The sequence below is a fragment of the Chaetodon trifascialis genome, chromosome 8 (assembly GCF_039877785.1).
Source record: "Chaetodon trifascialis isolate fChaTrf1 chromosome 8, fChaTrf1.hap1, whole genome shotgun sequence".
Lineage (NCBI taxonomy): Eukaryota > Metazoa > Chordata > Actinopteri > Chaetodontiformes > Chaetodontidae > Chaetodon > Chaetodon trifascialis.
The window spans coordinates 6,965,429-6,987,602 of NC_092063.1; the positions used below are offsets into that span (position 1 = coordinate 6,965,429).

The window sequence follows — 22,174 nt, forward strand, 5'->3', positions numbered from 1 at the left end:
AGTCATGAAATTGATTGTTTTGCTAAAATAGAAGAAGTAAATTGGGCCACAAATAGACTGTCCTCAAAGATCTGCAGAAGAACACGGGCAGAATTTGGCTGATCTCAAAAATTCTCTAATTCTCTCGTCACAGCGGAAAGCCTCCGGCCACGTTATGCTGCTAAGAAGGTGACTTAGATCTGATTGTTGTACCTTAAAGGAGTTGTTCAACATCTGGGGAAAAGCACTCATTCGCTTTCTTGCTCCGAGTTAGATGAGAAGCTTGATACCGCCCTCATATCTGTGCCTTTATTATGAAGCCGCCGCCAGGAGAGGATTAGCTTAGCCAAAACACTCGGAGCGGTGGGAAACAGCTAGCCTGGCTCTGTCCAAAGGAAACAAAAAAAGCCTGCACATACTGATTAAGACATTATGTCTCCTCTTTACCTCACAACAAGGCCGAGAAACAGCACAGCACTGTTTCCAGCCTTAATGCTAAGCTAAGCTAACCACCTCCTGGATGTAGCTCCATATTTAATGTACCGACATCATAGTGTTTCTATCTGTTATCTCTCTCAGCAAGAGAGCAAATAAACATGTGTAATGTGTAAACATGTGTAAATTAGTCAATGAATAGTCAATGCTCTGGAATTAGTCAGCTGAGTATTGAATATAATGTTGGACCGAAGGCAAATCTTTATTTAACTAGAGTGATTTTGTTGTAAAAAATATTTCTAAAAGTGCGTTGCTTTGGTTAGATTCTGTTATTTATGTAGCAGAGCCATGTGTTGTATTTGTAAGTAATGTCCTAAAATACCACTAAATGGCTGATGAGTTGATGTTTAGAGGTTAACTCTGGAAGCACCACCGTGGAGAAAGGATCACGATCCTGTTTTAGGGGTTGAGGGATCCTTTGTCTCAGGTTGAACTTTGTGTTCTGGTACAGAGAGCTGTGTTAGGGTCAGCATTTGATTCACTTTTGAAAGAGAGAGTCATTGCAGTGATACTTTGGCAATGACAATGATTTAATTCAATAACTGGCGAGCCGTAGTGTGCAGCGGATAGCTGTCAGTGATAATTCATTCGTCCTGCAGCTTTGTGGATCAAAACGGTTGGCTTCAGGCATACATCAGCTTGTTTATGTGAGAAGGGGACAGCCATCAATATTCTTCTCGTGGCTCCGAAATGATTTCTGCTCTAACAGTGTTGTGTAGTGTCCAAATTGAAAGTCTCATTTGGTTTTTCTATCCTTATTTTGTCTTTTTATCTCAGGAATGCCTGTCACACCAGGTGTTCATGGAGTGCGATTTAATGCTGTAGATTATCTCGAAATGATGCACGCATCAGCTTAATCTCCAGGAAGGAACTCCTTGCAGTATAATACTCTGAGCTCACGTTGTCTTTCTCTTTCAGGGCCTGACAACATTCTCACTGTGATTACCTCCGGCCGCTTTCAAGATTCAAGATTCGGCTGTAAGTATCCTGCCAGCAAAGATGTTGTGTGCACGAGTCGAGGCTCTGAGCCTGAACTTAAAGGTTGAGGGATGGAGAGAGGAAGGGAGGAGGCGGAGAAACTCCACTCCATCAGAGCAGTCCAGTGTCATTGCTGTGACCGTCCTCTTTAAGAGAAGACAGATCACTGCACATTGTTAGATGCCTCCATCCTCTGCAGCTCCCCTCACAGAAATATCATCCATTCCTGGTCATTTGAGAAGTCCAGCCTGCCTCCGCTCCCTCACTGTCCACTGAAGGCACAGCGCAGATGGCGGACTGTCTACAGCTGGATGCTCTCTCTCTGAAGCTGCCCAGTAATATAACCCTCTGATGAGCTGTAGGGTGAACCACTAATTGACGTGAAAGGAAAAGTCTGTTGATTATCATTAATTGCTTGAATTTTTCCTGAGGAGTGGAGTTATTTAAACTTCATACCGAATTACTCCAGAGGAATATGTCTGGGCTGAACACGGAATCCAAAAATGAAAGCAGCACAGCACGACAGTATGCGCAAATAGATACGAGCCTTGACGTGATTTGGACTCCACTAGGTGTCAGCATGATACGTTGTGTGTTGGGTTTTCCCCACTCTCCCATCTGTGCTTAGAAAAGCTTTGCATGAGCCAGGGAGGAGGGAGCCCACTGCAGTGTGTAGCGAGCAGGAAAGGCGTGGTGAGGACGGAGGTGCAGCCCACTGTGAACAAGCATGATTTACTGTAGGACTGGCTCTTTGTGCGCCAGTCTCCATCATAGCCTGCACACTCCAGCACTCAGCTGATTAATCAGAGTCATTTCCATGAGTGATGGAAGCTCCAGTGCCTCGGACGCTACAGAAAGCTAATAAACCCCAGCGGACAATGGCCACGCCTGGGAGGACGGTTACCGGCCGCTGCTTTTAGACGGGCTCTGCCACTACAGCCATCTGCCATTATTCAGCCCTCACTGCCCTGTGTCAGCCTCGTTGTTATTAACATTGATCAGCTCAACATCTACTGAATGAGAAGTCGTACCCTGGGGACTGGTGGTGCACAATTGGTTGAATATGCAGCACCATGAGAGGTCGTAGCTTTTTATAAACACATAGTGTTACTCTGTATTTTTTAAGATAGAGATGTATTAGGCATTATAAGGCACATAAATTCACCCTTATCTGAGGTCCGGAGAGATGCACCACAGGTGAATCAGAAAAAAAAGAGCCTTTCTATCTTATCAGGATGAAACATCATGAATAAGAGCTCAAACACGGAGATATTTGAACCTTTTAAACCTGCGTTGACTGATTTTCTGGGAGGCAGCTGAAACAAACCATAAACATAAAACTGACACTTTTAAAATGAACTCGTTAGCAGACAGTCGAGCAGCAGATATGAAACAGCATCATCATTCATTTGCAGTCGTGATTCTGGCCACCAAATGAAAGTCTAACATTCGCTCTGTTATTCCTCCACTGGTCTCCACTTGCTCCCGAGGGAAATATCGGGATATTTAGCTGCTGCATAAATGCTCCACAAAGTTCGCCAGCTAGTCAATAACTTTGCCTGTCTGCTGCTTGTTGCTGAGCAAAAACGACACTATGAGCAGTAAGAGAACAGTCAGCTGAGAGGGGCTCAACAGAGCCGAGAGGGGCTGCAGAACCAGGTGATGATGCTCTTTGTTTTCATGACGACATGTGACCTTTTTCACAAGTGATCCACTGTTAATGTTAATGAAATGTTTGCCTACAAGTAGAGCCAATATTTACCAAATTAATCTGCCATTTGCTTGGAAAATCGTGAAATAGCGAAAAGTGTCCGTCACAGTTTCCTTGAGCCCAAAGCAACATCTTCCAACTGCTTTTTCTGCCTAATAGCCTGAAACCCGAAGAAATTCAGTTTACTTTAATGTACAACAGGGAAAAGCACCAGAGAGTGATGATTAATGAATGTTTTAAAAATGAATCCACTAATAATTTCAGCTCTTCACAGAAGGGTGATTGCGTATAATTGTTGAAGAAAACAGCCTTCCTTGTTGCTAAAAGAGGCTATTTTGTGCATAATGTTATTATAATGTAGAATATGAATTGTTGTGAGTATTAATTTGTACAGTCTATCAAATCACAGTTGTTATTGAAACATATCATCTCAGTTGCCATTTAGCCCAAAACTGGTGTTTTCGCCTGCTGTAGCCCTTCAATCCTCAGCTGCAATAGCACAAATTATAGTTTCGTAACAACTGTGGAGTGACATTATGGAGCAGTTTCCCTCTCACTCTGCCAGCTCTAAAACGGGCCAACACAATGAAACACAAAGTATTGCATTGTTGTGCCTCCTCACATCTGCGGCACCACAGAACCAGATCTAATCCCTGACTGCCAGGCGTTCGCTAAACAGATCGAGGGAGAGATGCTTTGCTGCCTCACGTTTAGGGCCACCGCAGACATAAATCTTCACTTGATAAAAAGCTGTCATATGGTTGTGCATGTGTTCTGTTTTTACGCGCGTGTAGCATTTGGATCAATTTCCTGTTCTTCGTTTTTGTGTCACCGCCATAGAAAAGAAGCATCACGTCTTTTTTCTTTGTCGTCGTTTCTGTTTTTTTTGCCATTTTCCTCCGTTCTCGTGATGAGAAACATCTCTCCTGCCTCCGAAGTACAGTCACCTTGTTAAAACACGGCCATGCCACGTAAATCATTGCGCAGAAAAACACATGTTGTCACATGTGATTTCGTAGAAAAGGCTGGGGAGGGCAACGCATTTTAATGGCTTCTCAGAGCCATTGACTGAGCAGCTTTAATACAGTCTCCACAACACGCCCGCCTTATTAAATATGTATTCTAAGTTGCACTGAATCTCTCTGGAGCCTTGGCCTGTTTAGTTCAAAGTAAGGTCTGACGGAGTTTTTCTTTTTACTCAATGAAACGATGCTGATGATGACTAGATTATTAGTGTATTTGGCATCTGCTGTAGCTGTAGGCAGCCATATAAAACTATGATAAGACCAGTCATCTGCTGCTACAAATCATTATGCGTCTGTGTTTCATGTCACATGGGACAGGTGCCAGTGTTGCTCACCATGGGTTTACCCAGCATGCTATGAATCTCGTTTGGATCAATATCCAGTCCCCACTCAGGCTCTGAATCAGACCTCCCTGGCTTTCAGGGCACTGGGCTGGAAGATGGCTCTTACAATGTGGAAAACTGTACTGAGGACTACAGGCTTGACAAGCTTTCATAGATTTAATAGCAAGATGTAAATGTCACACCAGGTTGTTGATGAGGAAGGGATATATCTTTATTTTGCTACATTATCTATCCGTCATGGACTTAATTTTAAGGTTGTATGAGCAATTTGATTTACAGCGTGTGTGTTGGCTGATATCTCCTTGCTGGCACACAATAAAGTAAAAGCAAAATTATAGTTAGACACAAAAGCTCCCTCAGTCTGTGTGGGCAAAGCCCGATTTAGCTCTTTCCTCTGTGATGCAGACCTCCATATTTGCCCAAAAAGTATTAAAAACACATCAGTGAGCCACACTGTTGCACTGGGTGACATATTCTCTCATTGCAATGAAGGTGGGCACTGTGAGCTTGAGTCAGGCCTACGTACACTGTCCTAGTGCAGTTAAATGCTTCTGACAAACCAAATGTGTATTAATCCTCCGCAGAAAATAGTCCCCAGCGGATGCAGTGTTTACTCCCGTTTGAGTAACGTTTGCCAAAAACTACAATGCCCATCTTTTGTAAGGAAATTAGCCTTTTTTAAGAAATGAAACTCTATTTTTGTGAGCATTTTCTTCAGGTTTATGTCTGGTGCCACATACAGGTAGGGAAGTAGCATAGTACGGAAACACACATCGGTTTTCATGTTTTCGCGTGATTCGTTCTAAATGTACAGAGCTGTCCTGGTGTCATTTTTCTTCACCTCAGCAGCTTTGCCTCCCCTATAATCACCACATCACTTTTGATTCAAAACCAGCAACCATGCATTACTGCCTGAACCCAAAGCTGAGAAACGGTATCGCAGACAGGGAACAAATTAGATTCTCTCCAGTTGTATGTTTTGAAATTACAAAAAGCCATCTCTCTCCCCCTTCCATTTTCACTGATTGAGACTTTATTGATTTCTTGTTCAAGTGCTCATTCCTGCCCAATAAGGAGGGTGATTCACTTAGGGGACGATGATAATTCTTGGTGACACGCAGAAATACCCAAAGGGCTCCAAACTGTCTGGTTCAGCATTGGTGTTAAGCGAACTAGTGCGTCACATCTTGTCATTAAACAGGCTGATTTACACAGCAATATGCCAACTGGAATGGAAAAAAACATTGTGAGCTAAGGGGTGGTCTGGGTGGCATTGCTGATGGCTTAACATATATTTACACTATGATTCTTTTTTATTTTCTAACCCTTTTTTATGTGATTTTTATACTCAAACCAGTCATTATGACTCCTCTGGTGCTTATATAAAGCACAGTGAGAAAGGGAAAATTTGTTGGCCAGTGAATCATACCAAAAACTCTCACATCTTTGCACGCTTACATACGCCATACCCTGCAAGTCTTTGTGCCATTGTCGTAGGATTAAAATCTTCCTTGATGACAGTGGGAGTACTGCGAGTCCAAAGACATAATTCAGATAAATGGATAGAGATGGCAAGAGCGAAAGAGACTCAGCAGCAGACTACTGCTGCGGTAAGCACACAGCAAAAGACAGGCTTCTGCTCGTCTTCGCCCTATTATCTAGAGGTCTCATCTACAGTATGTCATCTTTTTTTTTCTGTTTAGTTATTTACATCCACTCAAGCTTATAAGCTGCAGCTGTAGCCAGGAGCATATCTGATCCCCGTGGAGTCCCCGAGCAGCGGTGCTGTTTGAACGAGGGTGTGGGTGCTGGGTCGGACAGTAGAGCACACGGATGCTTTTGGATTGCCCTTATGCGTTGGATCGGGGCACATATTGCTGCATACAGCACCTTGCGAGCAGCATCACAAATCAGCCCGGCTGAGTTAGTGAGAGCTGGACTGGACGGGAGAGATGGAAGATGGAGAGAAGGGGAAGGGAGAGGGGAAAGGGGAGGGGAGGGGGATCCTTTCAGTGACAGAGATAGAAAGACTGAGTGGGAGGAGGAGGGGATCGAGAGAAACGGAGGTGGGGGTAGTCACCGAGAGAATGAGTGAGCGTGTGTGTGCGTGTGTGTGTGTGTGGGAGAACAAGTAGTGCTGCAGTGGAAACAGTGCGAAGAGGACTGCAGTTTCTGGTGCTGATGGCAGAGCGGTCGAGGGACGTTATTAAGGCATTGTAACATTAACCCTAAGTGCCTCTTTGGTGAATGGGTTAGCCTGTTGTGGAGAACAGGATTACGGAATTACGGTAGTGCTGGTAAGGGTGTATTTCAACTCTCTTCTCAGCATTGCTTGAACACGTCCTTTGAGGAGTCTGGAATGGAGTTATAGGCATTTGAGGCTGCTGCTGTAGTTGAGGATTTTTGCAGACTGTTTCCTTTCTGTTGGTTTTACCGTAATGCAGGTGCTGTGTGCATGTTGCTTCCCGATGCATGTGGTCCCAAACTTTACTCAGCTAATTCATAAGCCTTTGTGGAGGGAATACTGAGCATCCTCTGGGTCCAGATGTGCGCTGGGATCCAGCTACGGAGCTTGCGTTCATGCAATTTGTGTGCAATCTGTTATGGTTCCACATTGGGCACTGTTTTTAGAAAGGGGGGTCGGGTGGGGGTGCAGCTCTGGATCTAGATTATACTCATTGATCATGCCTCATTTAGCTTGCCTGGTGGGTGTAGGAGAGAGCCTTCTGGAGAGTGTCCAGGAGGCTGCCCTGCTGACAGATGCTCTGCTTACCCCTTCAGCCACACCAGCGTCTCTCGCAAACCTGGTGGAGCCAGGTGAAGCCAAAAGAACAAACGCTGCACTACACTAAAATACCTCAGGTCTGCTGTATTGTATCAGTTTAACGGACGAAGACCATGGTGTTCTTCATCTTTAGAGAGTGAGCAGCCAGACATTAAAAGGGGCTGACAGTTGTGCTGAGGAGTATGGAGAGTAGAGGGTGGGGATTTTATAAAGTGCTGCAGGATGCTCTTTTTTTCTGCTGTCTCTCATGGGACATATAGCACAGGCAGCACCGAGGTGACAGTACCAAGGACAAAACCTATCTTGGGCTAATTGTACATCTCACTACCAAATGCTGACTCTTGCAGGTCTGCATCAGGCTCATCATTAGCACAACAGAATTTTTTTTATCCTATCCAGTTTAATTCAAATTAATTCGAACAGACTATGAATGGATTATTTTTGAAGTGGAGGTTTTAAGCCCAGTGTGAACCTCTGCTGTTTCAAAACAACTCCAAATACAACACAATTTTCACATTATGCACAAAGGGAATTATCTATTCGTCTGTCTTCATGGGGTTTTGTGTCCTGGAGTAACATCTTGAATATAAACCATGTTTATTCGTTCAGTCTCTGCTGTTGTAATTGTCACAGACAGTCAGTGCCGCGTATTTGGAGCGCCACATGATCGCTCAGGTTTCAGGAGTACAGTAAACAAACAGTGTGGGGGATGTGGAGCATCATATTATATGTACTGTATATACAGCTGGGTATATACTATACCTGCATACATGTGTGCTGCTCCAGTGTCCTGAGTGCAGGAGACTATTTGTTACTGAGCATGCTCTGACGGTTCTTTTTTTGTCAGGCTCTAAAACATTCAGGCAGGCTCATTAAGTCCGTACCTCAGGCAGCCGCTCCCATTGGCTCTCACACTGAGAAATACTCTCCGAGTCTCTCATACATAACCAGAAAAATGAGAGGATGCTTTGAAGTTCACCAATCTTATTTCTTTTTTTTCCTGCTGGCTCCCTCCAAGAAGGCAGCTGGTGCCCGGATGCTGGAACTGCTCACAGAAGAGGAGAAATAAAAGAGGCTTATTCTAACTGTGTAGCTTCCTAAAGTGTGTGGCTTGAGTGGGTTCATCCACTTGCAGCCACATCACCTTTGTTTTCCTCCTTCCTGATGCTTCATTATGTGGAAATGATTCTTCTCTGCTCATGTTTTGAAGTATTCCACAAGCAGATGTTTGTTCATAATGACACAGCCTTGGACTCTGAGAGACAGTCGGTGATTTTCTCTCTGACACATTAGCACTGCTGTCGTTGAGATTGCTCAGCCGCTGTCGGCTCCTCACTCCAGGTGAGAGCTGAGCCTTCCCAGTCCTGGCCCCAGCCCATTTGATGGTGTGCTGCTGGCAGACGATGGCAGAGAGTGTCAGTGTTAAATGGTCAGGCGCTGTCACCAGTCGCAGCATCCTGCTGCGCTGACGGGGCATTTTCACCACTCTTTAATCTTCAGAGCGAGAAAAACATGGCAATTTTTGCTGTGAGACCTCGAGCAGCGTTTTTCTTCCCTCAGCCACAGCCTCTTGGAGGAGAGGATTTGTGATGGTCAGAGAGCATAACACAGAGCAGGGCAACTCTTTGCTGGAGAGAATGAGGGAAATTATTTTCAGTGTGTTTCATCATGCTGGAGATGTGTGGTGTAACGCCTACAATGGCACAGCAAAACCTTTGAATTTTTGATGAGATTATCCGTTTGCAAAGTTACACATGTATAGTTTGACATTTTTGGAAATGCACTTATTGGCTTTCTGGCAGAGAGTTAGATGAGAAAGTCAGTACCACTTTCATGTCTCTGCAACCAGCAGCCTGTTAGCTTAGCTTAGCGCTAAGGCTGGGAACAGGGGGACTCAGCTAGCCTGGTGCAAGATACAATGTTTTATCTTGCTTGCTAAATTAGTATTAAACCAAAGTTTAAAAATCACAAATCACATTGTTGGAGGGGTTATGTGCCAGACTATTTCCTGGTGGGGGCCAGTAACTAGAGTCTCTGATCGTTGCCTGAAGAAGAAATAGAAATATTCTGGTGTATAGCCCCTCCTGTAACGCATTGAATTGTCATTTTTACACGTTATAAGTCTTAACATGTTAACTTGTGAGCTTTAGAAGTGGTGGTTGGTGGATTTATTTTTAGCTTAAGGCAAAGCCATGCTAACTTTTCTTCCTCTTTCCAGACTTTTTGCTAAGCTAACTGGTTGCTGCTTAATATTTTATTGTTATCAATCTTCTCATCCTGCTCTCCACCAGAAAGCGAATAAGCAGTTTCCTATTATGTCAGACTGTTCCTTTAATGCCATCATAATGGATGATTTCCCAAACTTGGTCTTGGTCGCAACATAATGTCCTTCTTAAAACAAGAATGTCAGAAGATGTGGCCTATCTGCAGTGCTGCAGAAGCCCTCTCCTCTTTCACATTTTCTCCACACAGTCTTACATGCAGATTGGGTCACTATCTCCGTGACAGAATGATTAATCGACCTATCAGGGGACAGGGAAAGGGGCTGGGCTGAGAGGGAGAGGGAGGATGTATGGCAACTGGCTGTAAATGATCCCTGCAGCTCCTCGCTCAGCATTCAAACCCTGGCACCTCCCACCTCCTTTTCAAGGATCCCTCCTGATAATAGCTGAGTCACATTCAGCTGCAGGTGAGAATAAGCATTGTTTTATCTACACAAGCAGGGTTGTAAATGAGCCTCTCTGGACTGCCCTTTTGGGTCAGCACACAATGAGTTATATGAGTGAGAGGCTTTTCTCTGAATCTCTTTGGCGAGATGATATGCAGGGCTTTCTGACATCCTTATCTCAGCAACCGCTGTCAGATCAGCCGTGGTCACCAGCAGGATTTCCTGTTGCTCTTGCATTTTGCTGACGTAGGTCTTGAGGCGGGAAATTGGCCGTACAGATTTCCCCGAATAACAATCCCGATTACCACTCACACGTGATACCGTGCAGAAATGTTCCTGAACATTTCTAGGATGGTCTGAACGTGTGATCTCTGTTTCGCGATCACAGTCTTTTCTTGTGCACGCTTGTGCTGCGTATGTTTGCATTCAGAGCATGACTGCAGCCCTGAAGCTAAACACAGGGGTCTGATACCTCTGTAAATGTCCTGTTCTGGATGGTTGCATAAGCAGTTCTGCTGACTGTGCTGCAGATCAGTTGCCGAGTGAACGTGTGAGTGCTATTTACTCTGTTAGTTGTTGGCACAGAGATCACTGAAAGGTTTATTGCCACAGTGTTGACCTGAGAAAAGATACAAATTTCACAAGCTCATCTTCTGTTTTAACAGTAATGCCACCATTAACTGTAGGCTACCTCTTACAGTAGGTTGTATAAGGATGAATACACACCTTAAAAAGAAAGCTGGTTAGTTGAAGTGAATGGCTTAATTACTGTTAAGTCACATTACAGCATTCTGACAGATGCTTGGCACTTTCTTGTTGATGTACTGTGGCAGGAGACTTGAAGAGCAGGAGTCAGAATCTGGCTCTGGCACATGTTTTTGCACCATGTGCTGTATTGTTGGATTTGCCCGTGCTTTTGTCAGCCTCTTGGCTCACTACCATGAAATGACAAAAGAAGGGAGTGTTTTGCAACTACAGTCGGCTACCTTGCAGAAATCTGTCTCTGCCACACACTTGCATTTATCTGAGTGTGCATGCCAGCTGAGATCTGTTCAGCGGCAGGACTGTACATGAAGGAGATATATCTTCATGCGGTGTGGCTCAAAATAGCAATAAGACCAAGGGGAAGGCATAAAAGATGCATCTAGCTGCAGCTATAAAGATTGCACTGTGAATGGATCGATGCTGAGGAGTCAGCGCCGCTTCTTAGCTCAATATTGTGACATGCATTGAGGTAAAAAATGCACAGCATTTTGGAAAAGTTTTATCAGTAATGAGTTCATTTAATGAACAATAGCAGAAATGACATGCCGCATTCGTATCATCATAATGAATTTTCCTGCTTGTACAACTAACTATACTCTTAGGTTCGTCTCAGGCCAACTTCCACACCGTATCTCATCCTTCAGTGGTAAATAATAAGCAATGCAGTCATCAGTATCCCCCCTGTAATCCTATTAAAACTTGGCCAAAATGAGACCATTATGACTGTGGGAGCCCCAAGTCCATTTCAGCAGGGGTAAATTACCATAGAGTAGCAAGAGTTCAGGAACAAAGCTGCACATTATCTCTAATTGAAAGAACTCCACCATCTCAGCTCAGCTCTCTGACTACAGTAATGCTCTGTCTGATGGATCTAATAAAATACTATGCCCCTTGTTCTCTAAATGTTCCAGCCCACATTTTCAGCTGAAATCGAGTCCAGACAGATCAGGGGTCAGCTATGACTCAGCGGTTGTCGTTTCTTCAAGTGTGTTTATCACAAATTCAAGATGCGAACAATTACCCTTTAAATCATATCCTCGATATCTTATGCAACTCTGCTCGCACCTAAAATAGCTCAATGGGATTCAGATGAAAGAGTCACTCAGCATGAGAAGTTGAAATGCAAAGTCAGATGGCACACACACACTCACACACACACACACATGCAATTTTCTCAGAGAGAGATAATCTGCTCGGCTGTGGAAGAAATACCACATTGCATAAACGTTGCATTGGCCTAAATCTGAAATTATCAAATTAATAGTCTCTCCAGCATTTAAAGCCTTGAAAGTGACTAACTTCTTGTACAATTTCAAAATAACCCAACCCAGCTTTCTGGAGCAATCGCATTACTGAGACTCAGAGGAAATGAAGCTGCACAAGATGCGCAGCTAGTTCGGCTTGAGGCCAAGCACTCCACCCACCCACACATAACCTATAATGTCACAGATGGCAGGGGCCTCAGTGGGGGCTGCATGATTTCATCGGGGTCACATTGTTCAGGTTACTCTCTATCTTGGACCCTGTTCATCTGGCGGGCTGTGACAGCGGAGCAGCCATCGCTGCTGTTTTTCTTTGAATACAGCAACCTTTTCACAGTGCCTAATACTCAATACTTAATTTGACGCCCCACTGCTCCTGACTGTTGCCCCGAGCTAAAGTCACATGACCCCGTGACCAGTTACTGAAGCCATTTTGAAAATGTGCGCTGAGACGTTTGTAGCTTTCAAAGCATGTGCTGCATTAAATTAGTATGGTTAAAAGCGTACCTTCAAATTTAAACACACACACACACACACACACACACACACACACACACACACACACACACACACACACACACACACACACACACATATAGATTGGCTGCTGGCAGACAGCTGTTTGAACTGGTAAAGAGGCAAGTTGTCAGGGCCGGGGGGAGACAAAGGACTTTGCCGTCTGGCTGTAGGTTGTTAATTAACTGCTGTTCGGGGTACTTGTTGTTGTGTAATGAAACAGCTGCATGACTTTAGCTCGCTCTCCTTAGGTTGTTTTCTCTTGTATCTAACTTGGGCGCTAACTGCTAATAAACCCTCAGCAAGCTCAGGAGCTTGCTTGTCTGCAGGCTGGGGTTTCCTGTCACTGGGGAGGGCGACACACTGTGTGGTCAACGGGTCATCACACACATGACGTCAGCATTTCATACATATGTGTTTATACAGGAGAGGAAGGAGATGTAGTTGCTATCATTAGACTTTGACAGGTGGGAGGTGATTAAGTAAGAGCACTTAGCCTGTAGGCATATTTGAGTGTTTCTTATTGACTCACATTTTTCTCTAATGATGATGAAGACAACATATTATGTGATAATCCATTAATGTGCACGAGTATATTTAAAATCTTCTCAGACCAATCTTATTTATCTCTGGTACTCTTATTTATTGCATGAAACAGATGCTGTTCGGCCCACTGAATATACTGCAGGGGGCAGCTCAGGGGTTAAGATGCCAACCACGAACCAGAACGTCCCTGACATGAGAGCAGCTGCTGGCCTCTGTTGCATCTGTCCTCCCCTCAGTTCCTGTCATCTCTCCACTGTCTGTACAAACGGGACAATAATGACCCCAAAAATATTTGAAAAATATGCTGCAAGGCAAAAAAAAAGTCATGTCAGAGCAGTGACAATGTTATGGTATACTGGAAGAGGGACACTCAAGGTGAAACTCATCGTCTGTTATTGATTTATTGAGTTAGTAAGTCTCCACCACAAATCATATCGGAGAAGGTGCACAGAAGGAGAAGTAGCTAAACTGTAGTTTTAGGAAGATGTCCTGAGCAGAAAGTTTTTCGTACTATGTCAAAGACAAATTTCCATTTCCAAAGTTTTTCTGATTTTGGTTATAGAAATTCAGTGTTTGGAAGCACAAGTAGTTCTTTCTTTTGAAATGAAAGCCTTTCCCAGTTCCCACTGACAACAAAAGTGATTTCTACAAATACTAAAGCCGGCTGTCTTCACCTTCGCGTGTCTCGGCTGGTAGGCTTTAAGAGACATGTTTAACCTTTATGCACCACAGTTAGTTTGTCAGTAAAACTGCCGTGTTAGTACGTGGGGCACCCTGTTTATTTGTGCACCGATGATAAAAGTGCTTGATCCCCGTCCAACTCAGAGCGGTGTGTTTAGTGATAAGGGCCAGATCATGCCCATAGCTGCGCAGCTCTGAGCCGTGGAGCCGAGCCATTTTGTTTTAACTAATTCTGATGACTCAAACGCTAACAAAATGAGACGCACATCGGGAGACGGAGCGAAAAACTCCCACGCATCTCAGTAATTGAGCATTATATGAATTACATATCGGATAAGAGGTCTATTTTTAACTTTAATTTACCCCAGGAAGGTTGCCTGAGCATGAACGCTCTTGTCTCAGGATCACTCTCCTACATTTACATACATTAACACCTGGAAGCTGCCCAGTACAACCACAGTCTGATCTGGTCCACTGGAGCATATGGAGGTTAAGAGCCTAGCTGAAGGGCATCTCAGTGGTGGTAACAAGCAGAGAGCAAGCGATGCTCTGTCACATCCTTTCCAAGATCTAATGTCTTGGTTCAGGGATTGGATCACTGACCTTCCAGTCAGAATTCCGCTCTCCTTACTTTTAGGCTAAAAATACCTTAATACATTTTTTATACAAGTGTGCAGGCTGTTGCATCTACCTATCAGATATCTCTTGTTATTTCTGCGTAGTTCAGGGTGCTGCTGGCGTGGCTAGCATCAGCTATTTGATGGATCTTCATGCTCCCCTGAGGATGAATCTTAATGGCTTTCTGAATCCTTTTCCTGCAGCGTCACCAGCAGGTGAACATTTTCACTTCATCCGGTGAAATATCTCAACATCTGCACGAAGGCGTGGCCCTGATGATGAATCCTTCGGCTTTGGTGATTCTTTACACTGTAATCATTTAGTAATCCCTTAACTTTTCATCTGCCACCACCATCAGGTTAAAATTGCTTCTGTCCAATACTGTGGTTTAAGGTCAAATATCTGCAATAACCTTCCCCTCAGTCTCAGCTGTACTTTGTATTTACCAATAATCAGCAAATGTTAGCATGCTAACACATTCAATTTAGATGGTGAAGATAGTAAAGCTGCTAACCATCAGCATGTTAGCATTGCTGAGAGCACAGCTGTGCCTAAATGCAGCCTCATTGAGCTGCTGTATTTGTAGACTCTGATATATTTAAATGATTAAAACCGCTAAATTTGTTATTAGGATTTTTTGTCTCCGTTTAGAGGGATTGAGCCATTGTGGTCCACTTGTTATTCAGCAGATAGTTTCAAGTAGAAGTTTGATGTACTAAAAATCCTAAGCATTTTGGCTTCCTCAGCAGGTAATTCCTCACAAATCTTAGTCTCGCTGAAGAGTGAAGAAGGTGTCAGACTTCCTCCTTCAAAGAAAATCTGTTTATATTGTTGATTTCTGTGGAGTGAGTACCAAGAGCTGGCTGTGAAGCAGGACTAATGGCTGTCATAAAACAATAGCGTGAAAGTCTGTGTCCTCTCTGTCCGTCCTCGCTGTTGCCCTCAGAGCGGAGGAGATAAAATGCTTGAGCACATATCCGTGAATGTTAATTTAATTGGTCTGGCTCGGCCTGATGTGAGGGACAAACAGGATAAAATGTGCATAAACCTCAATGAAAGCGGATTGCTTTTAACACGGTCACAGTATCTACAGTAATGTATAATACAGAGCGGAGACTGTGAGGCCTCAAATTGCTGTTTTATTGAGCAACACGATCATTCCCAAGCATTTGATGGGTTAAAGTGATTCTGAGTCATTTTCTCAAATTTCTCAATAACTGAGTTCCCATCTCAGTAAATCATAACAAGTCATTGGCTGTTTGTATCATCAGCCTACAGAAGAGCGGCACAAGTTATTTTAGAGACATATATTTTAAGATGCATAAACAGATCCTGGCCCTTGAATAATATAAGCTTATCCTTCCTGCCGTCAGCCTCAATTTGAATTATTTATATGCGGCAATAAATACAAGCAGAATCTCTGGCACAAACTTGGAGAATTGGCACTTGAGAAATGGGAAAATCCTCCTTTTTTTTTTTGCACATCAGCATGACTTTAATAAAATCAGCGAGCAGAAGTCTCCTCTTGTTATGCTTGTCATCTTTCTCTGCTTTCTGAAGCGGGGTCTCGTCCGATCACTCATCACTCTGTTGGCAGCCTGCTTTCAGCTGCACTTGTCACACTGTGATTTCTGGAACCGATAAGAGCTCTGATTGAACATTTGTTTGGCCTGTGGAAACACCACCAGAGAGTGTAGCTGTAGTTGTTCATTTTGCTTCTTCCTACGGTTAAACACTTCTCCCGGTCAGGCACTGTTGGCTTGAGTACAGGGCAGAGTCCACACAAAACAAATGTGCGATAAACTGAGAATTGATGGTGATTTCCAATAAATATTGTCAGTCACTGCTCTCAAATCATTGTCCACTGACCCCGCAACACTATGAAATACGTTAGAAACGGTGTAAAATGCCAGACTGTGGTGCAGACTGTGATAATCAATCATTTCGCCAAAGAATTTCTTGTGCCGCTTCCTGCAGAAATGGATTGGATGTTACAGAGAGTTCAGACCTCGGCTGAGTCATAAAAAAAGAGCTTTGTCGCATGTTTCTAAAACTTTGTCGCAGCTGTTTCGCACTTCCTGTATTGTGTAAGAGTTGAACAAGCATTCAAACTCTTACACTTAGTCATACTTTGGACAATATATGCAAAACATCAGATCAGATTTTCAGTGTATTAGTCACATGTCAAACTGTTTTCCACATTTAAATGTTTAAAAACAACCAGACGTGGTAGATTTTATTGATTTGTGCGCATTACTCCATATGTTTCTAATAATGTTCAAACCCAGAGAAATACATCATTATATTCAATGTAACCATGTGTTTCAGTTGGTCTGCTGTCAATGGCATCACATCCCCTGCACCTCCCCTAGCTGCTATAACTTCCTGGGAAACACGTTAAACATCAGTCGATACATCGGAGAGCGAGGCAGGAAGTCAGCCAACGTGACTGAACGTAACGTGAATAAAACTTTATTACATGACCTCGTCTGTGAACGGAGTCCCATCGGATAGATTTCCATCAGCAGTGATGGTTGTTTAACAAATCTGCTTCTTTGTCTTGATTGAGAGACTCCCAGCGGCAGAAATTACAAACTGCGAGCTTAAGTTTGAGCATTTTGAGTTTCTCACGGAACATCAGATGAATTTATTTATATGTGGTTTGAAGATTTGCCTTTCTGCATTTTATATTAGAGCTGCTTCTGTGAACTCTCTGCCACAGTTTACCGTACAGTATATATAAAGAGTGGGTTGAAAAATGATTGCACTTTGATCACGATTTGATCTTCATATTTTAAACTGCACAGTTTCGGTCAAACTGTAATTATTGAACTAACAGGGACTGAATGACACATCCGTGTGGTGTGTTTGCACCGTCCACCTTAAGATGTAAACGATTTGAATTAGGCTTTTGCGTGTAACTGCAAACCTTGTGGACAGACAATCGTCTCCTTTCATACTGGGCACCTCACTCCAGAAATGCTCTGCAGAGGAAACTGTAGTTGGAGGAACTCATTCATCTCAAGTACAAACAAATTCTGCTTGTTTGTATTTGTGTTGAATATTTAAATGAGTGTCTCTGTGTGTGACGACTGCTTCGCATGCATGAATTGGCTTTTTTTTTTGATCGTGTTTACATGGAATTTGCTCTCAGGTCTACCTTCTAAAAAAGATTTTGATCTCACTGAGGCTTTATGAAAGAATTAAGCTTAACTAACACCATGATAGATGTAAAACACACAAACACACACACGAACCTCCTTTATTTCACCAACATTTGCATCCGTGGAACTCCAGAAGCATCAGTGGAAAATCAAAAAAATAACAAAACCACTTTCAGTTTGCTCGTCTGAGTGTGTTTGCTTGGCAAATGTAGAAGAATAGATAAGCTCAGGCTCAGACCTTTTGAAGATTTACTCTGTCAATACCATCAGCAGCTGCAGGAAATGTAATTAATCATTTGTTTCCCATCCAATACGACCAGTATTTTACGCCACCGCTCCCAAGTCTCATTACATTTATTTGCCCAAGGTGACTTCCTTGTTTTTCCCATGGATGCACACCTATAAGCAGCGATTCTGAGTTCAGTGTTTTGCTAAAGGGACGCTTCTTCAAGTAGACAGGGCCCAGGGATCAGTCCACCAAACTTAAAACAGCAGAAACTAAGGTTTTTCCTCACCTGTCATCACCTGTCATGTTGCTGGTACCTGGAATCAGCTCATCATGTCATCTTAATCCCTTACTATTCTTAATTTAAGAACTGCGTTTGATAATATAATATTATTTATTTATTTGTATATGAAAAAGCTGTGCGCCATGATGGCAGGTGACCTGAAGTGTTTACCTGCCGTGGACAGCATTTAGCCTGCATTTGGCAGGTGTTCTGTGCTGTTTTCATGCCCTGCTGCTGACCCTCTCCACCTGAGCTGTTGCCACTTTTTGATCCATTTTTGTTATTTAGAGAATTTTCCAAAGAAGTTAAGCGGCTCCACTTGGTGTTTAATTTAGATTCCAGTCTTAAAACAGCTATTAATTAATGTAATGCACCAAGCCTTATCCATCATCTTGAGCAGTTAAACAACCATAACCATAGACCATGAATAATTACCTTTTTTGAACTAATGTATTATTATGAACTCAGAACTTGTGCGTTATTATATTATTTTTCTCCAGAGTACATATTTGCACAACGAACTTGAATCCTGGGTCTGATTTTTCACTAAAAACATAACAACTAAAAGCTTTTTTGACACACAGGTGGATTAAAATGGTCAGATACTTGCAGGTTTATCTGAATGCTGGCCTCTCTTTGTGACTTTATGTCTTAATGCTGTTTTTCAGGGACCGTGTGTGCAGCCTAAATGACGAAGTGGAACTTGTTCAGGCATCAAACAACGCCCATGGTCGCCGCTAAGCCAACGGGGGCCAGTGCCTTGACTGTGACTCCAGCCCCTGTCGCATTAGTGTCTGCCGACAACTCCACCGAACCGGTCAACAAGAACGATGCCTTCGACGAGATCAAGAATAAGTTCCTGAATGAAATCGACAAGATCCCACGTGAGTGCGGGACAAAACCCCAAACCTCTTCTGATCAACCAACTTGTATTGATGTGGCTCCAAGCATTGATTTTGGAATTAGATTTTCTCTTTGGCTGCAGGCATTGGCAGCCTCATAATGTCTTTATTCAGTATTGATCACTGGCTGCCCTTCCTAATGCCACAGAAATCTAATTTTCACCCAATCTGATTGCTAACCTTGCACCTCTCACTAAATATATTTGGCCCAGGACATGACATGGAGTAGGCTAAATGATTGGCTGGTCAAATGTCAAAGTATTTGCCTCTTTCTTCTCTTTCCGGTGTCCCGTCTTTTGTATGTTCTCCTCAGTGCCGTCCTGGGCCATCATCGCCATTGCCGTGGTCGCTGCTTTACTCATTCTAACATGCTGCTTCTGCATCATCAAGAAATGCTGTTGCAAGAAGAAGAAGAACAAGAAGGGCAAGAAGGGGAAGGGTGACATGGGAATGAAGAACCTGAAAGGGGGAGAGGTGTGTTCGACTACGGGGGGTGGCATCACGACCGAGGGGATTTACACCTACGTTGTATACGCAGCAAAGGCAAACCACAGCCAACTTCAGCCTGCCTATGAGCCTGTTATGTAACGGCTTACAGTATAGCTTTGTGCCTGAACAGAGAGACAACATGTAGTGATAAGTTTGACTCAGCTAATTATATAACAATAATTTAGAACAGCAGTCCTCGTGTTACACCTTTTAATCAAAATGTTGTAGACGGCACATTGTCGGCACAGGCCGTTTAACTTTCTGATGGCTTTCTAACCCAGTCAGTTTGTATTCTCCACAGGTGTTAATTACATTCTTTATCCACCATGTTTTATTTTTCTCTCTCTTTTTTTGTTTCTTATTTGATGTATTTGTCATGAATGTTATTGTTGCTCTTTTCTCTCACTTGTGTTTTGGGATGTGAGTGGAAAATGACAGGACTCTTATCTGTTCAGCCTAACCATTGTTTTCCCAGTCATTAAAGAGTAATTATGAAAATTAGCAGTTGGCACAATGCTGTTCTTTGGTCTATAATTATTATTTTTCCGCGTGCCTGATTGATGACTTGGCGAAATACAACACATCTAAAAGTGCAGTTATTTTAAAACCCATCGGCCCTGCTGCGCAAGATATGATTGTGCTAATGAGGAGGCTCCTCTATCTGTCATTTTCCTCGCTCCCGATAGTGTAGCTGACTGCATTTGCTGTGATTACCCTTCTTTGGTGTCTGCTGTGAGTTCAATCTCTGCCTTTGTCTCTGCTCTCCTCCTTCCTGCTTTGTGTCTTATGTGTGCTCCGTGTATCTTGACTGTGGTGGACTTCTCTGCCTACGGTAGGTCTGACAGCACGCGGCGCCCCTCTCTGGCCGCTCTGTGTAAGCGCAGACCAGGGCAGGGGGGGAGCTGTGGTGGGGGTGGGCTGGGCTTGGAGGGGTTGGATTGCAGTGATGATGACAATGAGTGCTATGGCTTCCTTAGTTTTTTGCAAGCTTAGGTGCTGCGGGTGCTTGAGGAATCTATGGGAGCGAATAAGCTGCTTCGCAAAATCCACTGAACTGATATGCCGCACCAACTGCTATGTCTTGAACATCCAGAGATTGCAATTTTTTTTGGCAAAAAACAACAGAACAAGGACGTGTTTAAGTGTCTGGTTTGAAATGAACATGAAACTCATCCTATGGTTGAGCCTTTGAATGACAAGTGCACTCACTAGAGATCACTAACATGCATGTGCAAGGGGTAAGCTGGATATTTGTCAGATAATAGCTGAGTCTTTACCTAACTGGGAGCTTTGAGCATGTTTCCACCGTAAGAGACCTCCACTGTGCAGCGCAACCAAAAACCCTCCAAACAGTTTCTCTCCGGAGATGCATTGACCTGGGTCTGAAATTCGCGCGCTGTGCCCCACTTGTGCAAACACGCTCGGAGTTCCACGACAGATAAAGCTGTTTGTATCTCTTGACAAAGACCAGCATATGCCCTTGCAGTAGGTACCATTGAATGGCCACAACTTGACTTGAGAGTAACTTTCCTGGATGACCCATGCTGCTGACATAATCGGTGACAGTCATTGATGCCCTCTCTCCCTGAAGCACTTGGGTCTCACTGAGGAGAAATGGTGGGCCAGAATGTTTGCCCCCGTTTGCAGTCAACTGCTGAGGCCTGATTTTCAGTCGACCCAGAGTTAAAACTAAAATCAACCGGCTGTTTTAACGTATGTCTTTGAGTAAAACCTCATTATTGAGCTCGCAGTTCACCCCGCTGAGTTGACCAGAGGGCATACATTCAGACATACCATGTCTTTATCTTTGAACCCCCACTGGAAGTTTGAGAACAACTGGAAATTCTCAACAGAGCATGACCCCTCCATGGATATGTACATTTCACTCAGAACACGTGTGCAGAAATGTTTGGACCTGACAAAAAGGTTTTCAAAGAATATAAACATCAAAGCATAACTTTTATCCGTCCTCGGAAATTACAAGGTAATTCATTTACATTTGCCATCGGAAAGAAACCCAGATCCTGCATTGTGTGGCCTGGCATGCTTGAATGAAAAGCATTTACCACAATAAAGACAGAGAATGCCACATATAAGGATGTTGTGTGAGAATCTGCGTGTGTGTGAGAGAGAAAGTGGGTTTTTAAGCATGCATGAGAGCCTGCATGTAAGCAAATGTGCGTGTGTGGGAGTACATGGGGGTGTACAGTACAGTATGGTGTGTAGTGGGTGTGATAGTGTGTGTATTATCTGTGTGTGTGCCCTGTTCCTCTTCCAGCTCATCAGTGAGTAGCTGGACCCTCCAGTCTTACGAAGACATCAGTGTTTTTTCAAGAAGACAGCCATAGGAAAGTAGGCCATACTGAGATGTTATCCAGCTCCGTACAGTACACAAAGTGAAAGTTTACTTTAATGTTCGCATCAGAGCAAATTGCTCTCACTCGATTAGTCATGACTGCCTCCGAAGAGATGAAACGCCGAAGAGTCACTGAGTATGATGTAAAGGCAAGATGGACGATAACGGGGGACTTGACTTATCTTCTTCATCAAGCCCGATAGTCTCAGGAGCAGTTAACTCTCAGCAAACTGCTGAATTTTGTTCTGGCAGATGATCAAGAGTCACAGTAATTCACATTAGAGCATCAGCTGCAAAATCTGGACTCTGATTGGAAGGAATTGTTAAATCTATCAGTAATTAAGTGAGCTGCAATGATCAGACCAGAGTAATAACAGCAGA

The 22,174-nt window shown here is 43.5% G+C and overlaps 1 protein-coding gene across 6 annotated transcripts in view; it reads left to right on the forward strand.

Moving 5' to 3' along the window:
* Positions 1-22,174, forward strand: part of LOC139335550 (synaptotagmin-2-like) — a 57,062-nt gene that overhangs the window by 26,182 nt on the left and 8,706 nt on the right. For 2 of the 6 annotated variants that reach the window (XM_070969197.1, XM_070969194.1), the window contains exons 3-5: positions 1,393-1,452; positions 18,715-18,930; positions 19,262-19,422. In XM_070969197.1, coding sequence (XP_070825298.1) covers positions 18,735-18,930; positions 19,262-19,422 — 357 coding nt within the window. In that variant the 5' untranslated portion in view covers positions 1,393-1,452; positions 18,715-18,734. Of the gene's footprint in view, positions 1-1,392; positions 1,453-6,606; positions 6,830-18,714; positions 18,931-19,261; positions 19,423-22,174 lie in introns of those variants that run through there. The other 4 variants (XM_070969195.1, XM_070969200.1, XM_070969196.1 and 1 more) reach the window with 3 other exon arrangements.